General features: G+C 38.3%; 1 protein-coding gene across 8 annotated transcripts in view; it reads left to right on the top strand.

Annotated features, from left to right (window-relative positions):
- Slc39a10 (solute carrier family 39 member 10) overlaps positions 1 to 25,438 on the top strand; it is a 47,505-nt gene that overhangs the window by 14,172 nt on the left and 7,895 nt on the right. For all 8 annotated transcript variants that reach the window (XM_052192392.1, XM_052192394.1, XM_052192393.1 and 5 more), the window contains 7 exons: positions 2,652 to 3,676; positions 5,908 to 6,115; positions 13,247 to 13,416; positions 14,441 to 14,629; positions 20,108 to 20,228; positions 21,277 to 21,645; positions 22,366 to 22,446. In XM_052192392.1, coding sequence (XP_052048352.1) covers positions 2,663 to 3,676; positions 5,908 to 6,115; positions 13,247 to 13,416; positions 14,441 to 14,629; positions 20,108 to 20,228; positions 21,277 to 21,645; positions 22,366 to 22,446 — 2,152 coding nt within the window. In that variant the 5' untranslated portion in view covers positions 2,652 to 2,662. The remainder of the gene's footprint in view (positions 1 to 2,651; positions 3,677 to 5,907; positions 6,116 to 13,246; positions 13,417 to 14,440; positions 14,630 to 20,107; positions 20,229 to 21,276; positions 21,646 to 22,365; positions 22,447 to 25,438) is intronic.

Raw genomic sequence — 25,438 nt, 5'->3', positions numbered from 1 at the left:
GAGAATTTATTGGAATAAATTATTAGAACTCAAACTTTAACTAGTTTATATCAGACTCAGTAGAAAAACTGGACTAAAATATTGTTTGCCCATAACCAAGATGTTGATGTACCAGGTCTGAGTAGGGACTTCTAAGTCCAAGATGATCCTGATGTTTCTGATGCTACTCCATCACTACCCCTTAACACTGGGTTAGGCTGTATGGTACACAGAACACAGTGGACACGCCCGCCCTGTTATCCTACATTAACAGATGTTAACAGTTTTGTGAGAGTGCTTCAGAGTATCTTCTCTCATCCTATGAGCTACCCATGAGTGTGAGTGTTCCTTCCACTGCTGGGTCTCATCTCTCCTTCCTTGAAAATCTAATCTTCTCTACTGTCTGGCTACACATGTTCATCTCAAAAAGGAAAGTTTTCTTTGGTTCTATGTTTCAGGCATTTTTTTTTAAAACTTTCTGAGATAGGGTTTCTCTATGAAGTGCTGGTTGTCCTGGAACTAGCTCTGTAGACTAGGCAGGGCCTCAAAATCACAGAGCCTCTGCCTCTAGGGTGCTTGGGATGAAAGTCATAGCCACCACCCAACATGTATTTTGGCATGTTTTAAATCACCTATACATGATACAGTTTGTATCTTTCTGCTCCCATCTGCTCATGGTAACCATCTCCTAGTGTATGGTTTGCTTTTTAAAAGATGCTAACAAAAAATAGTTTTGTTTTTTTTAACTCTAGAGAACTCATCCAATGCATCTTGATTTTATTCATCCCCTTCTCTGCTTCCTCAGACTCATTCCAACCTCCATACCTATTGACTTGCTTGCTTGCTTGTTTTTAATTTCCAGAGATGCCCTTGGAACAGAAATCCTTAATTTTAATGAAGTCAATGACACCAGTTTTCTCTTTTCAGTGACTTCTGTCTCGTAACTTGAAGTTCTTAGTTTCTCAAGTAACTTTTGTAGGTCTGTACTTGCTAGTAACAGTGGTCAATAGTCACATGTGACTGTTGTTGGACACTTGCAGTATGTTTAGTCTGAATTTTAAGATGTGCTATTTGTCATATTGATATAAAATATGCAGCATTAAGCAGGATGTAAAATATCTGGCTAAAATTTCAGATGTTAGGTAGAATGTAATATGAAATTAGCTTCAATATAAACTCTAGAAAAGCTCCAAATAACAAAACTAACTCACATTGTATTTCTAGATTCTAGAAGTGTGCTTTTCAGGAGACGATTGGGTTCTGTGTCTGTACTGTCCAAGACTAGAACCCTTAGCTGCATGTGGAGGAACAGCATGTTAAATGTGGCCATGAAAACCGAGAAACTGAATTTTAAATTCAAATTCAACTCAGTTAGATTTGAGTACCCACGTTCTCAATAGCTGCTTTGTTGACTTTTTTGGACACTCTCCTGTTTAAGCAATTATCGTCTGAAATTTAGCCTATTTTTATTTGTAGTTGATTCTCTCTGTGGTGTTAGATAGAGGTCAACCAGGTTATATCTTTCTTCTGTATGCAAGTTGAGCCAACCAGATACCAAGGAAAACAAGACTTAAGACTCCCTTTTGTTCCTTTCACATATCCCTTTTTTATTTTTACACTTTTAATTCTTGAACTCTTGTCTGCTCCCTACCCCCACTCCACACAAGCCTGTCATGGCCATCTTACCCCTGACTGTGTTCACATAAATATTAAGTATATCTCATTGCTTTTCACAAAGAAACTTCCAGGATTTTGATTGAGATTGTATTAGAGCCATAGTTCACCTATTCATAAGCATAGCATAGCCATGTATTTTACTTAAGTATTTAATTTTGCTCAATAATGTGTGATGTTTTTCTATGGGCCTTACATATGTTTTGTTAGAGTTATGCCTAGATACTTGTTTGCTATTAATAATGTTATTAGTCACTAGTTTCATGTTCTAGTTCGTCTGGTATATAGAAATATATTTGATTTTTAAGTTATTCTTATTTCAAGCATCTATAGAAAATTAACTTAGTCTTGGATTTTTATTGTATTCAATTCTAAGCATTTGTGAATACCGAGCAATTTTTCCTGATTTTTAAAACAATTTACTCATTTTTAAAAGATTTATTACTTGTGGATATCTGTGTGGATATATGTGTGTGAGTTTAGTTATCCATGGGGGCTGGAAAAAGGTATTAGATTCCCCTGGAGCTGAAGTTACAGCTGGTTGTAAGCTGTGTGATATTGCAGCTGGTAACTTTTGATTGGAGTCCCCTGTAAGAGGAGTATATATATGTTCTAACTGTTGAGACATCTTTCTAAATCCCATTTCAGTCATCTTATTTCTTCCCAAAGGCTGCCCTAACCAGGACTTCAGTGTGCAAGAACCAGCAAACTTTGTTTTAAGCCAACAGTAAAAATGTATATGGAGTCTTCAACATTTTAAAAGTAACCAAAATAGTTCTGTGTCTTGATAAGTTTGTATAAATTAAAAGATCTGTAGACTAATATAATTAAATAAAAGGGGCTATTTTTCATAGAGGATATTGATGAAAGAATGACTATAGTCATGAAGGAAATGGGATAAAATACTTGGTTAATGGATTGGCAATTGCAAAATAAATTTTATTATATTGAACATATGTACGCGTAAACTAATCACCTATCTTTTTAAATCCCTTTAGGAAAAGTAGAAATGAAGGTGCATATACACACAAAATTTTGCCTCATCTGTTTGCTGACATTTATCTTCCATCATTGCAACCACTGCCATGAAGACCATGACCATGGCCCTGAGGAGCTTCACAGACATCATCGTGGGATGACAGAGTCAGAGTCAAGCAAATTTTCAGTGCAGGATGCTGAAAATGAAAAAAAGTACTATATTGAAAAACTTTTTGACCGTTACGGTGAAAATGGAAGATTATCATTTTTCGGCCTGGAGAAACTTTTAACAAACTTGGGCCTTGGAGAGATCAAAGTCGTTGAGATTAATCATGAGGACCTTGGCCATGATCATGTTTCCCACTTAGACATTTTGGCAGTTCAAGAGGGAAAGCATTTCCATTCACATAACCACCAGCATTTTCACAATCATTTAAACGCAGAAAACCATACTTCAACCAGTGTACCATCAAAAAGAAACCACAAATGTGACCCCGAGAAAGAGGCAGCTGAAGTGCCTGTCAGATCCGATAATAAACACCTGCATGACCGCAATCACCGCTTCCATCATCGCCACCGTTTGCATCATCACCTAGAACATAACACAACTCGTCGGGTTCATAACGACTCCATCGCTCACAGTGAGCACGGGGAGCCCAGTCACAGCCCTTCAACCGAGACCAATAAAACACAGGAACAATCTGACATGAAGTCAGTGAAGGTCAGGAGGAAGGAAAAAGGGAAGAGGAAAAAAGAAAACTCTGAGGTCAATACACCAGGTTTCCTCCCCAGCCATGATCACAGTGAACAATATGAGCATAATCGGGTTCACAAACTTGACCGTGTTCATAGCCCGGGCCATCCTCATGCGCATCTTCCTGAGCACAATGGTCATGAGCTTGGCCATGGACACCAAGAACTTGATCCTGATGACGAAAGTGAACTTCGACATGCTAGAAAACGAGAAGCACCACATGTTAAAAAAAGTGCAATTTATTCTACTCCTAGCCACAAAGACCACAACGAAGACGACCGCCAGCATGAAGTAGGTATTTGACACAGTGTGCAGTGGTGTGTGTTCCTGCTCACTCAGTATTCGTAGGCAGGCATGGAGCAGTTTAGCTAAGGATAATGAGGTTAACCTTAGAGCAGTCGCAGCACAACTCAGCCATGAGTATACTCGTGGAACACCATTGGGCAGAATTAAGGAATCAAAATCAAGGTTGGAATTTTTTTGTTGTTGTTGTTTTTGTTTTTTGTTTTTTGGATTTGGTTTTTTCGAGACAGGGTTTCTCTGTGTAGCCCTGGCTGTCCTGGGACTCACTCTGTAGACCAGGCTGGCCTCGAACTCAGAAATCCGCCTGCCTCTGCCTCCCAGAGTGCTGGGATTACAGGCATGCGCCACCACCGCCCGGCTAAGGTTGAAAAATTTTAATCAGGGTTTTATTTATTCTCAAATTTAGGTTCCTCAAGCCTAGTCTAGATATTTAAGTGTTGTTTGATAATATATCCTTTAATTCATTTTGCTATGTTATTTTTATGAATTCTGACTCTCTAGTAACAGTTTTCACTGTTAATACTATAGCTGGCTTCTAAATATCAGAAAATTGAAACATGTTTGCTCTGTTCAACCTGATCTTTTCAGAATTAGCTAGCTTCTCTTGCATAATTATTAATTTATTAAAAGAAGTTAACACTTCCCAGTCATCACTTTAGCTTCTGAGTTTTTGTGAATGTGTTGGGCTTCTCTTCTGTATTACTTTTTGATAAGGCCTATTGTGATAAGTCTTTACAGGCCCTACACAAACCAAAAATATATAATTATTGGAAATCCCAAGACTACTGGAGCACTCCTGTTTTTCTCCTAAGCCTTCATACTTCTGAAAACTTTACCTTCAATTATGTCCTACATTTTTTAAAAGTATTTCCATATACATACATATATATATATATATATATATATATACCAATACTATTTTTTATTCTGATTTCTTAACAATCTCGTTAAAACTTAGAAATGTTTGTTTTATGTATGTTTCTATGAATAGTAAGCAGCACCATCCACCGTGGGAGGTAGACATGTCTTCTTTGTGTTACTGCTTTGCGGCTAGTGTACATCTGAGTAAATTCCAACTATTTCTTCTCTGACTCAGTCACCAGATACTTGGTTCCAGCAGTTATAAACTGTGGTTTTAGCAATAAAATATATTAAAATCTTAGTGAGGTGTTAAAGTGTGCTTTTATCATTGTAGATAGGATCGTAGCGCCTTCCCTGGATGAAACTGGTGTGCACACTTACGGTGTGCAGCAGACCCGAGGTCCGTGTCCTCAGTCCGCGCTCTCGTCCTCACAGCTCTGTGCCCCGGCACCCAGGAGACTTTGAAAATGTCTTCAGCATTGAGTAGGGTGGTACCTCAGCGTTACCAAGACCTGAGAGCTCGTTTTGCTTTTGTGCTTATGGTCATTTTGAGGTATTGATAAAGTGAGGTACTGTGTCAATAAAGAAGCACGCAGCCAGACTGGGTAAACACAAAAGGAAAAGAGAGGCCCAGGTCTGTGTCTTAATATAAGATGCTGGTGTTTGCTTCACGGTGGATCCAAACTTGGGTCACTTCTTTCTGCTTGGTCTTTAAAATGTCAGTGCCTGCATCTCTTTTTTTTCTTTCTTCTTTTTGTGCCAGGATTAAACCCAAGACCTGGCAGTGAGGACAGCCCCAGTTCATGCTCTTTCTCATCTTGGTTTCCCTCAGCTCACATTGGGCTAGAATTTATTGACACTACCTTTTTGTCCTTTAGCATGTGCGTGTGTGTGTGTGTGTGTGTGTGTGTGTGTTTAATGGATTGTTACTATTTTGTTGTTGCGATAATCAAACTCAATGAACTAAAATGTGCCCCAGCATTCAATATAACATTCTTTTGGAATGCCTTTGGCAGGAAAAAAAATATCGGTACTAATGGATTTTGAGTCACTGATACTGCAGTTTGGTAGGGGAGGGCCCTTCTGATACTTACGAATCTTGGAAACGTGGTTGAGTCATCTTCCATGTGTTGGAACAGGAAAAAGATCTCTAGAAATTCTCTAGTAATCTAGTAGAATGTTTGCCTATTTTAATTTTTTGCATAAATTCCTATGGAAAGCATGATTCTTATGTATTTGTATTACATAGGAATCTCATTTTAAGTGATATTTAGAATATTTTAATTGTACAATAACATTTTCTGCATAATCTTAAAAGCCTGCTTTCCTCTCAGTTTGTTTTTCCCATTTCCTTGCAGTGTTTGAACGTCACTCAGCTGTTGAAGCACTTTGGTCTCGGCCCCAGCTCTCCCATCTCGCCGGATCTATTCACGTACCTCTGCCCTGCGCTGCTGTATCAGATCGACAGCAGACTTTGTATTGAACACTTTGACAAGCTTTTAGTTGAGGATTTAAATAAGGATAAAACTCTGGTTCCTGAAGATAAGGCAAATATAGGAGCATCAGGTAAGAAAGACTCTTCTTCCTCCTTAAGGTAGAACTCACAACTGTCTCTTAAATTACATATTAAGATGAAATACTAAATTGTTGGTTTCATTTCAGTGTCAGATTTTAATGTTCTAACCAGATTTAGATATCCATATAAGATATTGGAAGAAGCCAAGAGGCTTATTAATGTTTTTATTTTATTTCTTCTGACCCTGTAGAGGACTGTTTTGTTGAAAACAGCAAAAAAGATTAAAAAGGAAATAGAAATCTTTTTGACAATCAGTCATAAAATAGGAACTCTGGTTAAAGTTATTTTACATTATGTTATTTAGTCTTTAGCAAGGTTCAGGCTTCATGGAAAGCAAAGATGACTGTATTTTAAAGAAGTAAACTGGGAAACTAGAGGCTAACGGATGGAAGTGTCTCAGGCATGCCAGCCGGCTGGCATATGAACTTCATCCTGGTTCCCCTTCCTGGTTCCAGTTGGATGACACCAATACTGTTTTCAGATTGTGCCCAGGCTAGCCTGGCTGCTCATTGTATCTATTTGTCTCTGCAGCACCACTGTGATGGTCACATGGCTTCCCTCCTGACATTTTAAAACTCCACCATGTGAAAATGTGTAGCTCTCTTGGATCTGAACCACGTCCATTCTTTTGACTTTTTTTGTTTCCCTCTGATTTTCTTCTTTCCCTCTTTGTTTTTCTATATTCAGGAGTCTAATTATATATATGTTATAAACTTTGCTTGTAGTCATTTTGTTTTTATTTGGCCTTTTGATTTTTGAAAAGCTTCATTACCTTTTTGCCTGTGTTCCTACCGTTTGCAAGACATCTCTAGATATATAAACTAGATTTATATTCTAAAATCTAAGTAGCTCCTCAGAAGTTTGTGTTTACTTGTGATGGTTAACACTGTGGTGATACTTTAGTTTATTTACATTACAAACACATACTCTAGGCATCAATTAATGTGCTTCTCCCAGGATCCTGTGAGGCTGGCAATATTATTCCTCCCAGCGTCTCAGGTTGTAGGCAGTTGTGCCAGTTCAACCTGTATAATTAACATACTTTGGTATTTGTATGTCAAATGTTTTATATGCTTTTGTTCCCCATTAACTTTTAGTAATAATTCTGAAAGAAATTTTGTGACTCTTATTTTTAATTTTTTGTGTGTGGCTTGTTTTCTTTTTACATAGAAACCGAGCCAGGGGGACGTTAAGTAACTTGCCCGCAATTCATAGACTTAATGAGTAAACAGCTCACAAACATTGAGGTTTGTTTGCCTGATAAAACTTGTAGGCAGCTCATCCCTATACTGTTCCTTTCTGAACTTAGCTAAACCTGAATTAACTCTTTGATGTTTGCCGTATCTTTACACTATATAATAACTTTCCGTTTTGTCTCTGATACCTTTTCTTTTTCTCATGCAAACTGTCTGAGAACTGCAAAATGTATACATGCACACTGTGCCATTTAGTCTCAGGGTCAGAACTTAGGTTTGCTTGGGACTCCGGCTTTCTGCACCTCTCACGCCCTTTCTGCCTTTGCATCTGAATCCCTACATTTCTCTCCTCGACTTAGTAAGCTTAGCAGATAGCTGATGATGCTGTTTGTCCTTCGCTCTGCTCTACCGTCAGTGTTTCTTTAGAGATTCAGCTCAGGTCTTAGACTCTGTGCTAAACTTACTGTTCATCTATAGCTTAACCACGTTCCTCTGTAGTGTGCCCCTAATAGTAGAGATTTGGGGGAATCTTAATAGATTAACATGTTTTTCTTGGGCCTCAGTTACTTAAAGGTAGTAACTAAAACTTTTATCTCTACTTATAGTAAAGAGAGCTTTGTATGAGGAACAAGGATTAATATTGACTGAATGAATAAATTGTTTTGTTGCTTTTTTGAATAAATTGTTTAATATTAGCCTACATGCTTTCTGTTATATTCTAGGAACATGCTTATTTAAAATTTGTCCTTGAAGTTCATTAAATATATAATTGGAACAATAAACTTGTAAAAATTGCCAATTTCTGTAAGTCACTTAACCATGTGCAAAAACATGGTGGTATTACTTAAAGTTTAGAATAACGAACAAAATTCAGGTTGAAGTACCCAAGGGGCTCTGACCCTAGGAGATAGTGATGGAAGTTTATAAAAATACTATTTATTGATATGGATAAAAATTGAATTCTAGCATGGTGAAGGACAGAATTATTTAACATACTTTATTTCATAGTGATAAAGTAGACACATTTAGGAGTACCTGGTTCTCACTTGTAAGAATTTTATTTGGGATACAGATAGTTCTTACATCTTGGAATACTGCAAATAAAAGGAAATATTCTCTTAACAAGGTCAGTCAGTTTTCTCAGGGCCTGCATTTCTATTACTGCTTAATTTTTTTTTCCAATGTGAAAATAGACTCGATAAATAAATTATAATACACTACAGTTATTGGACCTTAGTATGTATTAAATTGAACATTTATACAAAGAAATTACATTCACTCAATCACTCACCCATTCCTGAGTTGAATTCACTTGGGCTCACTGTTACCCAGACTTGCCTAGGACTTGGGTTCTAGTAATGCTGCTTCAGCCTCCAATGTGGCTGTGACCACATGCTGTTCCTCACTCTGACTTACCAACTCCTCAAGATAGGTACTTTCTGGTCTGTCAGTTTTGTGAGGCATAGAGAAGTGCTTTGCTCTTCTCTGCCAGTCTCGAAGTGCTGTGGTATGAGCTTCGGATTCTCCGTGTGGTGTTATAGCCCTAATTCCTACTCTCTCTCCTGCCGCATGTGGTCCCTGATCCTTACCGAGTTGGATCTTATTGCTTTATTAGAATGTAATGAGAGCAGAGTGAGGAGGTGGAAACAGTCATATATGTATGAGCATATTGACAGACGTGTAGACCAAAGAAGGAAGTTGTAAAACCATATTAGTATAACTGTGGCTCTATGTGTTTGTTGAATAGTTGTTGAGAAAATATACTTAAGAATGATAGTAAGACCTGGATATGGCTCACATGCCCTGCAGTCAAAGAACGTAGAAATCAGAGACAGGTAGAATCTAAAGTCAGCATGTTCTACATAGTGAGACCCTGTCTGTCTCTAAGAGTAGAAAGGAAAGGAAACCCCTCATTCCATCTTCACCCAGGCAGGAAGAGTAGAGACAGTAAGTCCACAACTGAATTTGAATGTTCATTGTGGAAAAACTACAATCTGTCCTTCTTCTTGACCTCACACATCTGTTCTTTGTAGATGAGAGACTGTCCTTCTCACCAACACAAAAGGGGGGTTGTTGTGGGAAATGCGAGAAATATTAAAAACTGAACCCTCCAGCTCTCTGAGGGGCCAGACCAGAGCCATTTGCAACTCTCCCTAGCCAGCCCCCGCTGCACTGCGTTCCCAGCTCTCATTTGCTTGTTCCTGGTGCCACTAGTTCTCCCTCAGCCATAAACCCATGTAGTCTGTGATCCCACATTCCAGTAACTAAATAGAACCGCCAACCTCAAGGTTGCATACCCAGTAACCCAGTAAAATCAAGACTCTTAATAACCAATCAGATTGATGTATCAGTGATATCACAATTTATAAGATGCCAATACAATAATTTCAGAGCCTATTAATAATGATAAATGCTTTATCCCAATTAATCTAACCTTATGATACCACAACTACTTGTGGCTGGTAAACACCATGCAGGTTCACATCCACAGCCAGCTTCCTCCTTCTACCCTGAGACTGCCTGACTGAGAGTCTCGGTGGGTCTCTCTCTCTCTCTCTCTCTCTCTCTCTCTCTCTCTCTCTTTCTCTCTCTCTCTCTCTGTAACTCTTAGCTCCACTTCCCTTTTCTCTGTCTAGTCACACACCTCCTCCTCTGTAGTGATGTAATTGGACAGGGAAAATCCTGCGACAGGGAGTCAGGGATTAAATTTAATTGAGAATAAAATGTACTTTTCCTGTATAGGAAAAAATGGAAAGTAGCAAGTTTGTTTCCTCTGAAGTTAAAACCTAGTTTTTATTTTGAAGGAGCCTAAAAAATATTTCAGTTCATTATTTTCATGCCGGTGGTGGATTAGGGCTTTTTAATTAGCGTTGTCTATATTGTAATGTTGCCATAATCTATAGATTGAAATAAAGCTGTTGACAGGTATGTAACAAGTAATACAGGAAGTTACAACTTATTCAATTTGAAATCCTTAGAGGAAATTGTTTTGGAAACAAGTATGTTACAAATACTGAATATCGATTAGTTGTTTGCAGGTGGTTTTTAGCATTGTCAGAAATGCAGTTTGAATTAATTATGTCCTGATAGATGTTAATAATTGTTAGAGAGAATGGCCCACTAGTAATTATTTTTAATGACTGCTGCGCCATTCAGAAAGGTTAACTTGTTTTATATAAATTTCCCAGAGTGACTCAGCTACTACCTCATTAACTTTGTTCAAAGACTGCTGTAAACCAAATGCCCTGAAGAGTGTGCGCGCATGGTAGAAATCGTTTGTTTCACAAGATTGGCTCATTTAGTCATAGAGTTGACCCTAGCTTAATTACCAGGGGGGCTGTGAATAGGCTGCTAAGCATTTTCTGCCAATTAAAATGCTGAAACAGTGTGGAAACTGCCGGCTTGCACATGCTTTGCACCAAGTTAATTAGAAAGTTTCCACAGATGAGCGCTTCTTTTTAAAAGTGCATTTTCTCCCTGGTAATGAGGAAAGGAGTTGGTGAATAACTAAGCTTGAAGACCTGTAACGTTTCTAGCAACCTAATTTGCAGAATAAGTGAAGCTTGCTTCAGACACTTAGCTCTTTTTATTACATATGGTATCTTGAGTACAAATAAAGAAAACATTTGCTAGTTGTATTTAATAGTTTGCATATTGCTTGTTAGGTATGAGTTTTCTAAAAGATACATTTCCAGCTCTGTTATGCTTTGTTTTATACTAAATAACTTGTGATTTAAAAAGCATAATAATTTGATTAGAAATTGGAAAATTTTGCATTGCTTTTTTTTTCCCCCTCTGGTGTATTTAGAAAATTAGGAGCTTATGTAAGCTAAAAATCAGTAAACTACCTGGAAAGGTATTGCTAAATACAATATATTCAAAACTAAATATAGGTCAAAAGACTTTTTTTTCTTAAGAAAAGATTAAGTTGCTAGAAAATGTATGCTCAAACTTATAGTAATAGAAAACTGAGATTATTTCTTTGAAAAATTAAAAGTAAACAATTGTAAGAGGAAGTTGATACTAGTACCACATGTACAGGAATGGTTGTGCTGGTTCTAAAATGAAACAGTTGTCATGGAGTATTGTCAACTACAGGAGATGTCTGGGTGTTTCTGAAGCGTTTGCTTGTTTGTTTGTCTGTTTGTTTGTTTTAATGTGTATGCAGTTTTGTCTGCATATATGTCTGTACCATGTGTATGCCTTGTGCCTGCAGAGGCCAGAGAAGACACTGAGTCCCCTGGAACTAGAGTTCAGATGATTGTGAATTACTATGTGGGTGCTAGGGATTGAACCCAGGTCCTCTGCAAGAGCAGCTGGTGCCTTAACCACTGAACCATCTCTCCAGCTGCCTGACTTTATTATTCCTTAGGACTAGCAGAAACAGGTGATAATTCACAGTAGACAAATTACTAACCTACCTGCTAATGCCTAGTGGCTTTGAAGAAAATGTAAGTGAATTGTGATAATTTTATGAAGTTACATAATGTTGTCTTCATTTTTATCATAATTAGTTCACATATGTAAGATAGTCATTTAAATTAACTGTTAACATTTCTTCTCTCAGGCATAATTATACTTAATTTTTCTTACCTATCCATCTGTTGTATATGTAGCCCCCTTTAATAAAGTAAATCAGTGATGTATAAAACCCTTGGCTAAGAATTCTCTGAAGGTGCAATGATTTGATGAAGGAACTGTAGCAGTTAGAGGACTGACTCAGGTGTCTACCGTCCCTTCTCTGACTGTACTGTGGCCAGCCCTGTCTGTCCGCTGGGATCTTGTGCTTCTGGGGAAAATCCCCAGCTCCCATGTATAGTTTTGACTTTTTAAATTAGCTAATTTTGTGTTAAATGTTTTACCACAATTTTTAAAAGTCAATAAAATCTTCCCTTTTTAGAAAATAAAACAATTTGATCTTAGTTATTATTAAGTGTACAATACACTGATAACAAATAGACTCATAACAAACAATAAATCTACAACTCTTCATCTTGCAAAACTGAAACTTTATTCCCATTAAGCCATAGTTTCTCATTCCTCCCACCATCTAGCCTCTAGAGATACTGTACCTGTACTCACTAAAAACTATGAGGCCAGCACAATGACCTGTAGCAAAGTCAGACAAGGCCCTACATGGAAATTAGAGCCCAGTGTTCCTTACAAACATACATGTAAAGTTTCTTAATAACATAGCAAAGACCAACCTTCAAAGTTTGTGATGAGAAATCTGCTGGTAGCCCCACTGGGGAGCCCTTTTGTGTGATGGGTGAGGTGTTTCATCTTGTAACTTTTAAAGTTCCTCCTTGTTTCTCAGGAGTTTGGGTATATTTTTGCCTTGGTGTGGATTTCTTTGAATCTCTCCTAAAGTTCATCTACCATCTTTCTTTTCCTTTTATATTTATAAAAATATAAAACACCAGTCGTCCGCCAACTTTGTGACATTTTTAGCCTTGCTTCTTCACATACTCCTGCTGCTTCTTTCTGGAACTCCATTGTGCATGCCAGTCATTGTGTTGGTGGCCCAAAGGTCCCTTGCATATCGTGCTCACTTTTGTCAGCCTGTTCTCTTTCTCCAGCTCAATTACCATTGCCCTGTGTTCCAGGTTTGCTGTTTGTCCTGCCTCCTCAAACCTGCCTTCAGATCCTAGTAACAAGTTTTCACTTCGTGTATTATTATTCACTGGCTTCAGGGTTCCTTTCGTATTTTATTTAGGTTTTCTGCCTCTTTATTTCCATTTTGTTTATATATTATATATCGTTGGCTGTGCATCATGTTTTTGTTTTGCACTGAAGCACAGTGATGTCATAAGCTTTCTCATGCGGTCTAGGGAAGGTGGTGTGTCTCATTGACTGCCTTATCTCCTGTTGGTTTTTACAGCTTCCCTTTTGTGCTGTTGACTAATGCTGACTGTTTCCCTGCAGCGTGGATCTGTGGCATCATTTCCATCACCGTCATCAGTCTGCTTTCGTTGCTGGGTGTGATTTTGGTTCCCATCATCAACCAAGGATGCTTCAAATTCCTCCTCACGTTCCTTGTTGCGCTAGCTGTAGGAACAATGAGTGGAGACGCCCTTCTGCATCTAATGCCCCATGTAAGAATTCCTTTTACTCTGCGAGAAGTTACACATTTGTGCTACTAGTGTTGAGTGTCCTTGGATAGTACACCATAGTAGTGTTGCTGTGCACACCATATTTGTACACCAATAGTGTGCACCAGTTTGTTAAACTGTATGTTCTTATAGGTTGAAGTTTGTTTTTCTCGTTTTTGCAGTTTTAATTGAACTATTTTTAAATAAATTGAATCATTGGGTATTAAATGAGACCAGGAGTGAAAGATCATCTGATCTTTCTAGACATTAAGAAAATTGTTAGAAGAAACATATATTGTATGTTGTAACGATTATACATATAGCCAGGAGTACATGGGAGCAAACTGCTTTGAATCAGCTAGTGACTTGTTTTATTTTTACTAAGTATTTGTGATTTAAGTGGTATTAATTTATGTTTACAAAGGACTCATTAGTTTTTGCTATTTATTTTAGGTTCACTCACTCACTAGTATTTTTCTAACCCTTAGAGGCATTTGTTTCTAATGAAATATAATAATTTCCAGATAGTAAGCCAAGGAAATTAACTGGAAGACAACATTATATACTGTCAGTGAAGCACCTTGAGATTTAAAAAGATCTGAAACCTTCATCTCATAGAAGGTGAAGGACAAGAGAAGGGCTGGGGGAGGTTATGTTGTCAGTGGTTCCTAAGTCACAGTCATGTGGGTGATGTGGCTGCGTATGAGGGGACTCTAGGTAAGGATAAAGTGAAGACAGGTGGACGATAGGTAAGGATAGTGTGTGTGTGTGTGTGTGTGTGTGTGTGTGCACATGTATGTATGTGATAAATGTTTAAAGAAACTTAATGTGACTTGAACATTGTATAATACATGCATGTATCTAAATATTCAAAGAACCCAATAAGTCTGTATAATTTTTACATACCAATTAGAAGCTTAAAATTAGATTAAAAATGTAAAATCTAGAGGATAATCTTTCTATGTCTATAAGATGGTATAGTCAAAAATCTGAAGTAATTTCAGTTATTTTCTTCATTATCTAATAGTCTCAAGGTGGACATGACCACAGTCATCAGCATGCGCACGGGCATGGTCATTCACATGGACATGAATCTAAGAAGTTTCTGGAAGAATATGATGCTGTTTTGAAAGGACTTGTTGCGCTAGGAGGCATTTACTTACTGTTCATCATAGAACACTGCATTCGAATGTTTAAGCATTACAAGCAACAACGAGTAAGTGCTCCTCGCTAGGTGCTCCTCGCTAGGTGCTCCTCACTAGGTTGTTTACTTAGGTACACATCTGAATAAAAAGCACCTCTTTCTAAACACACTTTTTCTTAATTATGATGTTGGTGTATAGGTCATCTCTATCCTTTATTTTTCCTGTCTCTAATCTTTGTCACTTTGTGTCATTATGTCTACTTTGGCATTTATAATTAAGATACAGCAGTGTCTGAGATAGCTTGTGTTTCATTATACCTATGGAGTTAAGCAGAATGGGAAAAGCTGTTGACCCACTTTTAAATAAGAATATAAAAATGAAAACGAAACCGGTCTCATCAGACCTTAAAATGAAGTTTTACACAGCACCTCCTTTATCAGAAAAACTTCCCTGGTAGTAGAAGTGCCAGAGGGCAGACGAGGTGAGAATAATAGAACATAGTCAGGAGGCAGCAGAGACAAGGACAGAGAGAAGTAATGGAAGCAGTGATTCTTTAGTATTGGCCCACCACTTGGGAGAACTTGGCTCAGCAACCCTGGTTTTCATGCAGCTGTCTCTGCCTGATGTTCCACCTATGAACATCCTCCAGAAAATTGTTTAAAGCCCCTACTATTCTCTGTGGTTTAACTGAATTCACATTCGTTCACATTGGCGTAAGCAGCCCATCAGAGTCCATGCTAGTGGTGTGTTTGAGGTAGTGGCACACAGATGGCCTGAGCATGTTAGATAATATGTAAGTAAAACTTCCCACAAATGGACAAGAGTTAGACATTTTTATCTAATACTCTTTTTCAAGTACTCTGGGTAGGCATAATTTTGCTTGTTTGCTTCTCTGCATGCACACACACATTTTTGTATTTCTTTAAGACAAAAGTGACTTGGAAAAGATCTGTGAACTGGGATCAGGAGAGTGATTCTAGTCTGTGCAGACATTAGATGTGTGACTGCCTTAGATCTTCATGATCTCTAGTTACTATTTAAACAAGACAAATATTTTATTTCTTAGCTTATTTTCATATCACATTTTAAATCATGTACTTAATTTTGATTTCTTGTCTTTATAGGGATACTAATTAAGATGAGAATCCCAGAAAAAAATGGTTTATTTGGAGTGTTAGAAGGAGCTAAAAAAGGAAGGGGTTAAGAGAAAAGTCAAATGAATATAATTATGTAATAATGTAATCTAATTACATATTATGCCTGAAAAGCTATGTGAAGGATACAATAATTATTTCTAAGAGCTGAGTGGACAGTAATTTGGTACTGAGGATGCCAAAGTTGGCCTGGCTGGAGGGACACAGGAGCTGTTGATGGACCCACTGCAGAGTAATGTGGGAGACAGGTGATAGGAACTCGAGCCAGAAGGTGCTGATAGGAATTGTGGAAGTAGTGTGGATAAGAGAGGCGGTAAGGTGTGATAAGTGATTAGATGAAGTAGAGGAGAGTTGAAGACCATGTGTCCTATAAAGCATCCGATTAGCTCAGCAGATACAGGAAAGGAATTCGGTAAAATCATTATCGTTATTATGATGATGATGATGATGATCAAACTGACATAACTAGACAGTTTGAGTACAGCGCCTCAGCACTTCAGCAGGTGTCTGTGATAAACCGGTGGCCAACATGATAGTTAGTTGGGAAAGCTGAGAATGTATTTCTCTCCTGATTCAGAACAACAGTATGGTACTAGAAATCTTAGTTATGGTGGTCCGAGAAGAGACAGTAACAACAGGAAGCTTACATGTAGGATGGAGGAATTCACAGTATTCCAATTTGCAGAAGATGCAACTCTGTTCACAAGAAAAACTAAAAATTCTACCAAAAGACAAGCAAAACTGATAAATATGTCCAGTTAAGTTTTAGGCTTCAAAATCAGTTGACAAAATACTACGTGAGCGTCCTGAGAAGAGTAGTGTGCAAGAAATCCCACTGCAATAGCTACCAGGTTGAGAGGGGAAATTAGGAAACACCTGCTTTCAGAAGAATTAATGTTGCTAACATGTTCATAAAACCCAGACTAATATGCAGATTCCATGCAGTACTCATGGTGGTTAATGGCAATCCTCATAGACTTAGAAAAAACTGCCAACACGGTCTGAAACAACAGGAACACAGAAGCTAAAGGCTCACAGAAGTTAAAGGCCTGACTTCAAGACAGGCTCCAGCGCTGTAATAACCAAGACTGCTGTAAGTGGTGCTGAAAATCCTCAGGCAAAAGGTTGAAACCAGACACTCAGAAGTTAGAGACCTGAGAGCATAAACTGCTAGGAGAAAATAAGGGCTATTGGTCTAAACTGCGTTTTGTTTGTTTTTTATTTTTATTTTTTAAAGTATGATGCCCAAAGTACAGAAAATAAAAGCAAAAATTGATCAGCTGTGTCATGGTGAATGTGAATGTAAAAGCCTCCTGCACAGCATAGGAAACAACCTACAGGATGTGAGAAAATACTCAAAATGATCATTTAATGCATTAGTGTCCAGAATAAGCAACTCAAAAGCATTTAGCAACACAAGCAAACAAATAATCCAGTTGAAAAACAGTGAAATAGGCATGTGTATTAGACACATAAAGATAACGAGTACCAACAAGTATGTGGGCAAAAGAAAATCTTTGCATGCCACAGGAAGATACACAAAATACACTAGCCATTACACAAGCTGTCTGGAGGTTCCTCAGAAAATTAAAAATAAACCAACCACATGATCCCTCAATGCCAGTACTAGATATAAATCCAGAGGAAGTGAAGGCAGTGATAAGGAAATACCTGCAGTCCAGGGTCGTAGCATAATAGCTAGGCATAGCCTAAGCATCTCATGATGAATGGAAAATGAAATTATAGAATATACGCACCACGGGATACTATTTATACATAAAATACATGTATTGCTACTTGCAACAAGGTGTACAGGACTAGACATTGTTCATGTCAATACATAGTAGGTTGGCCATAAGCAGCAGTATTGCACCTTACAGTTTTCAAAGCTTCAGGAGATCTTGCATATTTCTTCTACAAAGAGATAGTGTTTGAGATGATAAATAGGCTCAGTCTGCTTTAGACAATCAGTGTGTCCTTAGATCAGAACACAACATAATATCCCATGGAAATGTGTGTGTGTTTTTTTAATTTATATGTTAGAATGGGCAAATGATATGAATAGAAATTGTCAAGAGATATGAATTGCCAGGAAATACACAAAACAGCAAACAACTCCATAAGCCTTAGAGTAAAAGTGAGCATACATTTTGAGATGTTTGCTCAGCTCAGTGTGTGAGGGAGGCCCTGGGCTCTAGCTTCAGCACCACCAAGAAGAAAAAACTATTGAAGCCGAGTTCCCATCTCACCCACTCCCAAGGCTATTGTCAGTCTCGGAATCTTGTGGTAACAGTGTGCTGTGAAAAGGACCCTCCCAGTGTTGGTGACAGTGTAACTGCTGTGGTTGCAGAGAAGATTCCTCCACAAACTAAAAGTAAATGTACTCTGTAAACCAGCTGCCCCATCTCTTAGTATGTCTAAAGGAAATGAAACCAGCTAAAAAAGTCTAAAAACAGTCTAAAAGCCTGTCAAATATATATATATTGCTGCACAAGTCACAGTAACTATAATAAGGGATCATCAGCCCCTTGTAAATTGAGAAGTAGCTGGTATAGATGCAGAAAAGAATATTTTCAACCACAAAGAAAATTGAAGTTTTATCAAGATACGTGGGCCTTTCAGGTATGGTAAGTTAAATGAGCCAAGCCCAGGAAGACAAATACTGCAGGCTCTTACGTCTTGACACTGACACTGTCACCTGCATGTAGAATAGTGGTTTCCAGTGGTTGGGAAGATGGGAAGAAATAACCGAAACCACAACTCAGAAAGAGTAAGTTTCAGTGTTTCTGGAACCTGGTGACAACTGTAGTTCAGAGTGATGCAGTCTATAGATAAAACTCCTGAAGAGAGGATAACAAACGCTTTCAATAATAAATGATAAAGGAGGGAGTATTAATTACCCTGCTTTGGTCAGTCCATCCAAAATACCCAACTGAACCCCACTGATATGCATGATGACTGTCTCTTAAAAGGAAAGGATGCTCATAACATAAGTGAAGTAGAACAAAGCACTGGGAAGATGTGGCAGCCAGTAAAGTGCTTGCCATGCTAGCAAGAGCCAGCTTCAGACTCTAAACCCGCACAAAAGCTGGGCATGGCGGTGCATGCTGTAACCCACCAGGCTAGCCTGAAGTTCCAGCCCAGTAAGAGACCAAGCGTCAGAAGAAAAAAACACTGGGTGTGTACTCCTGAGGAACAACCCCTGAGACGACTTCTGGTCTCTGCAGATAGGCACCCATGTGTTCACCCATGTAAACATACTCACACATGCGTGTCTGCATACACAAAAGAAGAGAAACTATATTGCAGAGTATGCTATATTCTGTTGGTCATGGTCCTGGCAATAGACCCATGTCCTTCTAGAGGCAGCAGGGCACTCACACAGGGAGACAGGAGTCAGATAGATAGTGCCTGTCTATGGAGACTGCTTCAGACCCAAGCTGCAGAGCAAACATACACAGCAGTTAGAATGATCACGCACCTGCCTTGGGGTTTACATCCTAGAAACCATCCTGAAAGTGCACACGGCCAGACAGGAAGCACTCCCCGAGAGCAGGGGCTCATTTTCACTGTTGTAGCATAAATGCTTCTTTAAATTAGGATTGGAGGACAGCAGAAACTTTAGTGCAAAGAGTTCTTAGTCTTGGTAGTTACAGTGACAAAGCTATGTAGTAAAAAGCCACATTGCTAAGTCAGGAGAGAAGCACTCAAGCCTAACCCATGCGGTGTAGCAGTTAGTACCTTAAGCAGTCGTGAAGGAAATCACTCGTTGTCTGCTTATGAAATCAGAAGGAAGGCCACTTATTTTTCTTGTTAATGTTTTGTTAAGCTGTTAAGAATCGGTGATTGTCATAGGTCACCTTATTTGATCCTCACAAAATCGCTTCCATTTTGCAGGTGAGTTGTTATATGTTCTGTGTTAACAAACTTCCCCTTGCACATCTCAGAAGCCTGCTACAGACTGAGAGTTCACGTTTATGTTTGACTCCTTCCATCATGCCCCATCCAGAGAAGTGAGAGAGTCCATTGTAAGGAGAAAACGAGCAGGCTAATAAGAGGATAATTAGGAACTCTCTGCTACTGTATAGTATTACAGTGCTTTTAGACGACGTATTTCACACATTTGGCTTGCATAATAGTTGAGTGCTTTGCACTCTATGACGGAGATGAACTGAGCCAGTGAGATGGCTTAGTGGGTAAAGGAGTTTGCAGCCAGTCCTGACTTCTATACCCAAGACCCATATCAAATAAAAATGTAATGATAAATAAGAAGCAATGTAGAATGTTAGCATCAATTGCTCCCAAAGGGGGGTTAATAAACACATATTATTACTAATTATTGCTGAAGATTTTATGCCAATACCAGTTTTTTGTTTTTTTTTTTAATCCCCACAGGGAAAGCAGAAATGGTTTATAAAGCAGAACACAGAAGAATCAACTATTGGAAGAAAGCTTTCTGATCATAAGTTAAACAGCACACCAGAGGCTGACTGGCTCCAACTCAAGCCCCTGGCTGGTAGCTAACTATTCTAATGAAAAACTTAAAATGGAAAAGTTGTTTCTATGCAATGTGTTTGGAATTTCTTTTCTTTGTGGTTTTCCTAATTGTAATCTTTCTTAATTGTGAGTGTATCTTGTAATTCCAATACTGTTCATGCCAAGCAACCAGGTATATTAGGAGCAGGGAGAACGTGCCACTTCCTTTTTAAAAAATCCCTGAGTGAAATGAAACAAGGGTCAGGCATGGTGGCGCTCACCCAACATCTTAGCATCTGGGAGGCTGGGGCAGGAAGATGTTCAGTTTAAGGCCTGCCTAAGCTACTTAGCAAGACCATTCTGTCTCAGTGTCTCAAAAAGAAGAAATAACATGCTAAGCCACTCAGTATCAAAGCTAGACCAACGCACAGGATTCGGCAGTGTTCTGTGTCAGTGGTAGCACACTCCACCCTCTGCCACCGCTTTCCCAGGGCTGGATGGCAGGCATGGATTACCATGTTCAGTGAGGGCTACAGTTCTTGACAGTGTGCAGTTTCCTTTATATGTGATTGATTATAGAAGGAAAATGAAAAACTGCCTCAGTAATTAAAGAATAGCTTGCCCCTGAAATTAAAGAAGAATAACTTGCCCTTGTATTTAAAGTACACATTCTGTTATCAAACAGAACAAGGTTCTCAGCATAGATGGCAGCCTTCCCTAGCTATGCAACTCTCCCAGAAGGCGATTGGGAACTATCCAGGTCTTTGTCATAAAACAGATAGTTCTCGAAAGTAATCTTTTAGAATGACTTACCAGATGTGGCCAGCACGTTCCAAGGAAGATCTCTGAAGTCTTATCCTTGGTGAAGCACATGTGTAGAGAGCTTTGCCATCAGCTAACCTGGGCAAGTAATTTAAATTTTAGCTGATAAACTTTAGAAAAATTATTCTAATAGGTTGAGTTTTAAAACACATAAGGGAAATACATTCATTTTTGTTGTGTTCACTGCTGCTCTGCCCAAGGCTATTTTAGATATCTACACATACAAACGCACTTGCTAGACCAGCCTATCCTCTCTTCTAATGCAGGAACGGATGACTCGGTAGTTTCTGAAGACAGACTTAATGAGACTGAACTGACGGATTTAGAAGCCCAACAAGAATCCCCTCCTAAAAATTACCTGGGTGTAGAGGAAGAGAAAATCATGGACCATTCTCACAGCGATGGGCTGCACCCCATCCATGAGCACGAGATCCACGTGACCTCACATAACCACCATGATGAGGATAAAGCTGTGCTGAGGAAGCACAGCCACCAGTGGCACCACAGACACGCCCATCATTCCCACGGGCCCTGCCACTCCGGCACAGACCTGAAGGAAACCGGAATAGCCAATATAGCCTGGATGGTGATCATGGGCGACGGCATCCACAACTTCAGTGACGGCCTCGCCATTGGTGAGTGTCCTGAAGCTTGGGTTACAACTTATTCTTTAAGCATATTTTCCTTTTTCTACTACATTCCTACCAATCTTACAAGCTACAATCCATAAGGTTAAAATGTACCTACAATTTTTAAATATCCAGCTATTTATTATTTTTCTATTTTTATTCTATTCCATTTCTATTTTTTTCCAGCAGATATGGTATTTGGAAGTTAAAAAAAAGAAATTTTAGTACTTTTTGGTTCTATTAAAGCACAGTCAGCTTACGGAAACAGCTATTTTTAACATATTCAAACTCATAGGCATACCTATAAGAGCCCAATGCAATTTCAGTCTTGAATTTAAAAAAAATTTCACAGCTTTCGAAAAGTTTCACACCAAAACCCACAATAACAAATTCACACACTTGTGCAAACTATATATGCAGCTGCTGGGATGTAAACTAGTGACTAGTTTAGAACATTCACTGTCACCAGGGCATGGTTCTCTTTGGGATCTAAATTTTTATAAGTCAGAAATGGGCTTTGGTTTCTTCCAGAAAGCAGAGGCCATATTGATAGTAAAGAATATTGACTTCTGCTAGTGGGATGACCTTACACACCCAGTGGGTATTTGTTCAGAAGCCATGATGGGTAAGTGGGGTGAGTCACATTCAGAGTGAAACACCGCAGCACAGTGGAAGAACGGGAGGCCCGAAGCTTGCTCACTGATCCGTGTTCATCATCCTCTCCAGGGGCAGCTTTCAGTGCCGGACTGACGGGAGGCATCAGCACTTCCATAGCCGTCTTCTGTCATGAACTGCCACATGAATTAGGTATGAGCCTCAAAAGTCTTACTGCCTTTCATCAAATCTAGGCTCCCTTCAGCTGTAAAATGCACTAAACTGCAGAGATGTTAAGACAGAAAATCTGCTGCCATGGTAAAGTGCCATCTATTGCCAGGCATATCCCAATGTAAGACCAAAAGTAACTGCTGCTTGTATCAGTGTCAGTGCCTGGGTGCTTTTTGCTGCTGAAACAGTGATTCTGTTAAGAAGGATCACATGTAATGACTAGGTTGGTGATCATCAATTAAAAGGAAGTATCATTTCTCAAATGTCCAACTATGGTATTAGCCCTTTTCTATTTTATTTCATGTATCGTATACATTTTATTTTCTTAAAGGAGCAGGTTAAAGTTTGCTATTATATAATTGAAAATTGAACCAGAGAAACCTAAGATGGTTATTTCATCACAGATGATGGAGAGATCACATTGTTGTCCAGATACTAAACAGAATGTTGTTTAAAGACACTTGGGTGTGTGGATGGCTATTATAGAAACTGGAAAGTGTTCCTGATTGTCGCTCTTTAAGGACCACTGAGGTTTTATAATAATCATTAACTTCTAATTATTTCTTTTTTTAACCATAAAGTTAGATGTTTGGACAGTCTTGTGGGCGTGAGCATGCATGCGTGATTCTTCCATGATTTTAATAAAGTAGAACCCTCAAAATGTTTTCAGGGTCTTTTTCTCTTTCTTTTTTTAAACGTTTTCTTGCTCATGATTGTATACTATGATCTCAATATCTAAACTGTTCTGTGCAGGTTCTTATTTTCCTATTCATTTCAATTTCCCTGTCATTATTGATAATGATGTCTTGTGTTAGTTAGTTTTATAATTGTTATTAAATGTTCTAATAAGAAGTATTTGGGGATTTGTTTTGTTGAGATAGGATCTACCAGATAAACCTTGCAGGTCTGGAACTTGCTAGGTAGACAAAGCTGATTTTGTGTCAGTCCCACCTCAACCTCCCAAGGGTTGGGATTAGAGGTGTGTGCCACTGTGCTCCACCCAAACTCCCTCTCTTATTCCAAGCAGTGTGTTTTAGCAGGAAGGAAATCACATTTGATAAACAAATCATGTTTTTAGGACTCAGCTCAGATAAGATGTAGTGCTATGCATTTCCCAATCCCCCTCAAGTACAGCAGAGATTAAACTTAATTCAAAATAAGTTCTCTGTAACATGCTTAGTTGTCTGAGGAGCTGTCTAAGGAAAGTTGGCCATTCACTATTTAGATTTATACAGAATTTTCTCTTAGTTTTTATTCATTTTTGGCTTGTAGATGGTTTGCTGCATGCATTTCCATACACCATGCATACCTAGTCCTCAAGAACGTCAGAAGATGGTATCAGATCCTCTGACTCTAGAAATACAGATGGTTGTGAATCACATTATGAGTTCTGTGAGTCAAACCCAAGTACTCTGGAAGAGCATTCAGTGTTCCTAATCACTGAGATATCTCTCTAACCTATATAATTTTTTAAATATGCAATAATAAAGAATATCAAAATTAACTTTTTTTTTAAAATCTCAGTAATTATTGTTAGTAACCATATTATTGGATCACATTCATTAACAGCTTTGGCAGGCACTCTCCATTTGTTGTACTAACTAATAACGTGTCAGCAGAAATAAAGGAATAATGATTTATCTCATTATGAAGAGTGTGTGCTCTGTCTAATCTCATTTGTAGGTACTCCTTTGACTTAGTTATAATACACAGGCTTTTTATTGAGAAGGAAGGTGGAGTAAATATGCAAAACCTCAGAAACTTCACAACCTAAAATAAGACTAGAACAGAGAGTTTAAGTGAGATATCTCAATTTATTCAGACTCTGTAAGACCATCCCATTTGTATTAAGCTTAAATCTAACTGCATAGAGTCTGTTTACAGGAAACTACCATTACCAACTGAAATCAGAGGTAGCTTTTGAACTAGAAGGTTCAATATTAGTGCATTTTTTTTTTTCATTTAGATTCCCATCAGTGAGAACAACAGCAGGCTCATTTTACAGAGATTAATGAGTTTTTAAAAAACTTTTATGTGAAAAGGAAACAGTTTGACATCTAGAAAATTTTGAAAAATGACAATAAATTGATTTGAAATTTGGTGTAGCCACATACCCAAAATGGTGGTACTGAGAAAAGGACAGACATGACAACACTGAAGCAGCTTAGTGTCTCCATGAATATATGTGGGAGGTTTGTGGGGTTTTTTTTTTTTTCTTAACAGAGGTACAAAGAAAATTCCACACAGGTAGACTTCAGCAAATGGTAATTCAGTGTGGGATGCTCACTTGCCAAAAGCAGAAGCTGTCAGACTCTGTGACTCACACCCCACACCATGAATCAAAATTAACTCTAAACAAACCATTAATCCATAGTCTAGGATAGTTTGTATCTTCTTAGGCACATTACTAAATGTATAATCTATTAAGAAAATAAAATAGATGACTCCAGACATATTTAAAATGTAACAAACATTGTTTAGAGAGTGGGGAAAAGATTTATAAAAAGCCTTTAGGACCACAGTATTAAAGTCTTATTAATTTAGTGGCGGGAACCTCTCTAGATAGACTCCCCACCCCTCCAAATAAATCAGAGAAAAAAGCTTGAACAGACATTTACTAAAGAAGATAAAACTTTGTATCTAAATATGAAATTTCAGTTTCTGAATTTGTTATATGTTATCAAGGATATGGACAACTATAGTCTTATATTTGATGGCAATGGAATTTCTTAAAAATTAGAAATATAATGAACAATCTGGCTTTATCGAAGAGAAATGAAAAGTTGAGTTGATACAAAAGCCTGTTTACTGTATTCAGGGATTTCATAATTGCCTCAAATGATACTTAACCTAAATGCTCTTCAACTGGTAAATAAACAAAGTGTGATTCATCTGTGGGCTGAAGAGTGCTAAGTAATACAATGTAATTTCCTGACGTAGAGTGCCGAGGGTGAGCCTTATGTGCAATATGCCA

The sequence above is a fragment of the Apodemus sylvaticus genome, chromosome 9 (genome assembly GCF_947179515.1).
Source record: "Apodemus sylvaticus chromosome 9, mApoSyl1.1, whole genome shotgun sequence".
Taxonomy (NCBI): Eukaryota; Metazoa; Chordata; class Mammalia; order Rodentia; family Muridae; genus Apodemus; species Apodemus sylvaticus.
The sequence above is the reverse complement of the archived record's forward strand: the minus strand, read 5'-3'. Positions and strand labels throughout refer to the sequence as shown.